The sequence below is a fragment of the Octodon degus genome, unplaced genomic scaffold (genome assembly GCF_000260255.1).
Source record: "Octodon degus isolate 3935 unplaced genomic scaffold, OctDeg1.0 scaffold00019, whole genome shotgun sequence".
In the NCBI taxonomy this organism is placed as follows: domain Eukaryota; kingdom Metazoa; phylum Chordata; class Mammalia; order Rodentia; family Octodontidae; genus Octodon; species Octodon degus.
This window is the reverse complement of record NW_004524595.1, coordinates 4,511,299-4,514,224: the sequence shown is the minus strand read 5'-3', so window position 1 is coordinate 4,514,224 and position 2,926 is coordinate 4,511,299. Positions and strand designations below refer to the sequence as shown.

The window sequence follows — 2,926 nt, the reverse complement described above, 5'->3', positions numbered from 1 at the left end:
TGTGTGTGTGGCCAGCTCAGCCCACCAGGGGGCGGGGCTGGCTGGCATGTGGTGCTGGGGGATTGAACCGTGGTCCCTGTGTTTTGCTTAGTTTAGCTTGTTCTAAGTAGGTGCTTTAGACCACTGAGCCATCTCACCAGCCCTCTATCATTGATTTTAAAAGTAAAATAATGCATTATTTAGATCCCTTTTGTAATTTTAAAGAAGTAGTGTATAAATCTGGAATCAAAAAATATGTATCTATAAATTTAATGGTAACAAGGGCTAGTGAGATAGCTCGGCGGGACTAAGTACCTGCTTTGGCAAACTCAGGGGCCAGGATTCAATCTCCAGTCCTGCATGCTGCCCCAGCCCTGCCCCTGGGGAACACTGAGCCAGCGACCGAGTCCGGGCATGGTAGCGCACACCTGTAATCCCAGCACTGGGGAGGCTGAAAACAGGAGGATCAGTACAAGTCCGAGCTGCATAGTGAGACCCTGTACCAAATACATAAAAGTGAAAAGAAAAAAAAAATTAATGGTAACAAACAACTAGTCTTATCCAGGTTGTTGGAAAAAAATTTAGCTTGCTGCTAGAGCCTTTGCTCCAGGTTGATGTTAAAATGATTAAGGAACATTTTAAAAATATCCCATTACTCCCAAAAGACAAAAGAAGAAATTAGGGCTTTTGAGATGAATAAAATGGTTAAGAGTAATGAAAGGGATTTTGAAGAGTATTGTATGATGCTGTTATTCTGGAACAGCAGTCCTTACCTTAAGGTAGCATTCGCTTAACATTTTATTCAGTAATGTTCAGAGATTAAAACATTGCCAGACATCTATCCTTTTGATTCACCAATGAAAATGAATGCCTGATTGCTTTCACTTGAGTAAAGTGTAAGTTACATATTCTATTGAATTCTTTTTTTTCATTCCATTTAATTCTGAGTTCCTTTAATTCATAAATTGATTCAAGTAGGATTACATAAGAAAATGGAAAATTTTAATTTATGGAGCAGCTTTAGCAGGACTTAGGAAGTAATGTTCTTAAAATTTGCAATAATAACTATGAAAATATCGTGGCACCATGTGCCACACCAGCCTTGCCCTCAGGCTGAGCTGACCACTAAAGTCTGGGCATGGTAGTGCATGCCTATAATCCCAGCACTGGGGAGGCTGAAAACGGGAGGGTCACTATGAGTCAGAGATGTGTAGTGAGACCCTGTATCAAATTCATTAAATAAATAAATAATAATAATTATGAAAATTGGATGATAATGTTTGAAATAAGTAAAATATTTGCTGTGTTAATTTGGGTGTACAGGTTGCAAAGTTAAATGATGCTGAAAAAGAACTTTCTGAAATTTCTGAGAGGCTCAAGGCTTCCAGCAAAGGTAATGATATTAACAATTATTTATGTGCACCTACTATATATAGTACATTATGCTAGACACTGTTGTTACCTTGATTAATAAAGTAAGCACTGTAGACTTTTTTTCTAGTGAGTAATACTTAAGACCTAAAAAGAACATTGTAATCATTTGGTTTAATTTACTTTTCATTTAGTAGTTAAGGTTGGAAGTCCATTAAGATAACGTCATTTCCCGATGTGTCACAGTTACAACTGATTTCCTTATTCCTAATGAGAGTGATAGTCTTTATCTACCTTTATGCTTGTGACTTTTCTCTGGAAACTTTGCTAAATTTAAAATATTTGGGACAGGGGCCAGGGAGATGGCTCAGCAGAATAAGCACTTGCCTGGCAAGCGCAAGGGCCTGAGTTCAATCCCAGGTTCTGCGCCAAAAAAAAAAAAAAAAAAATTTGGGACCATCTTTCTGAATATATATTATCTTTTTCTTGAACAGCTCTCTCAGAGTCGGCATCTCAGGATTCATTAGATGTGTTCATGTCAGAAATTAAATCAGGGAACACATTAGATGGTGTGTCTCGGAAGAAACTTCACCTGAGAACTTTTGAACTAAGGAAAGAACAACAGAGACTCAAGGGGTTAATAAAAATTGTAAAGCCAGCGGAGATCCCTGAACTAAAAAAGTAAGTATGTAATTTGGAATTTTGATGGTAGCTCATATTAACACTTTGAATTATCCTTTGATCTCTTTAGATAATAATTATAAAATATAAATATAAATCCTTTTTTTATGTGTGGGAGGTTTGCTAGGGATAGAACCCAGGGCCTCTCGTATTCTAGCAAGCTCTGTATCATTGAACTGCATCCTCTAGAAAAGCACAAAAGGCAGTGGTTTCATAGACTAAAAATCCACTTGTGAAAATCTAGACTGTTAAGACATTTCCTGAGAAAACTGATTTCTTGGTTAATTGGAAGGCTGTGCAGTGTTTTTGCTTTTTTGTTGTTGCTGTTTGCTTGTTTGTCTTTGTTTCTGAGACAGGGTCTCACTATGTAGTCTAGGTTGGCATTGAACTCAATATGTAGCCTGTCATGGCCTCAGACTTCCAGCAATTCTTCCTCAGCCTACCAAGTGCTGAGGTTAGGGGATTGAACTCAGGCCATTGTGCTTGCCAGAGAAGCGCTTATTCTACTGAGCCATCTCCCCAGCCCCTTTACTTGCCCTTTTTGTGCAAAATAAACATTTTTTTTTTTTTTTTTTTTGTGAGACCAGATCTTGGTAAGTCACTAACTTGTCCAGACTGGGCACAAACTCATGACTCTCTTGCCTCAGCCTCCCAGAATAGTGATACTACAGGTGTGTGTCACCATACCCATAATCTTTTTCAAAAAACAATATATACAAAAGACTAATTTCTCTGAAACATAAGGACCTATGAGAGCTGGCCAAATAGTTTAGTGGATTAAAGCGCCTGCAAGCAGGCGCAGGGGCCAGGGGTGTAAATAGGTGGATCACTATGAGTCCGATCTAGTAGTGAGACCCTGAACACCCTGTAGACCCTTCCCTAAAATACAAAAAAA

The 2,926-nt window shown here is 38.6% G+C and overlaps 1 protein-coding gene across 1 annotated transcript in view; it reads left to right on the top strand.

Moving 5' to 3' along the window:
- Slc4a1ap (solute carrier family 4 member 1 adaptor protein) overlaps positions 1–2,926 on the top strand; it is a 36,468-nt gene that overhangs the window by 10,423 nt on the left and 23,119 nt on the right. The window contains exons 7-8 of the mRNA XM_023711112.1: positions 1,294–1,372; positions 1,845–2,031. Coding sequence (XP_023566880.1) covers positions 1,294–1,372; positions 1,845–2,031 — 266 coding nt within the window. The remainder of the gene's footprint in view (positions 1–1,293; positions 1,373–1,844; positions 2,032–2,926) is intronic.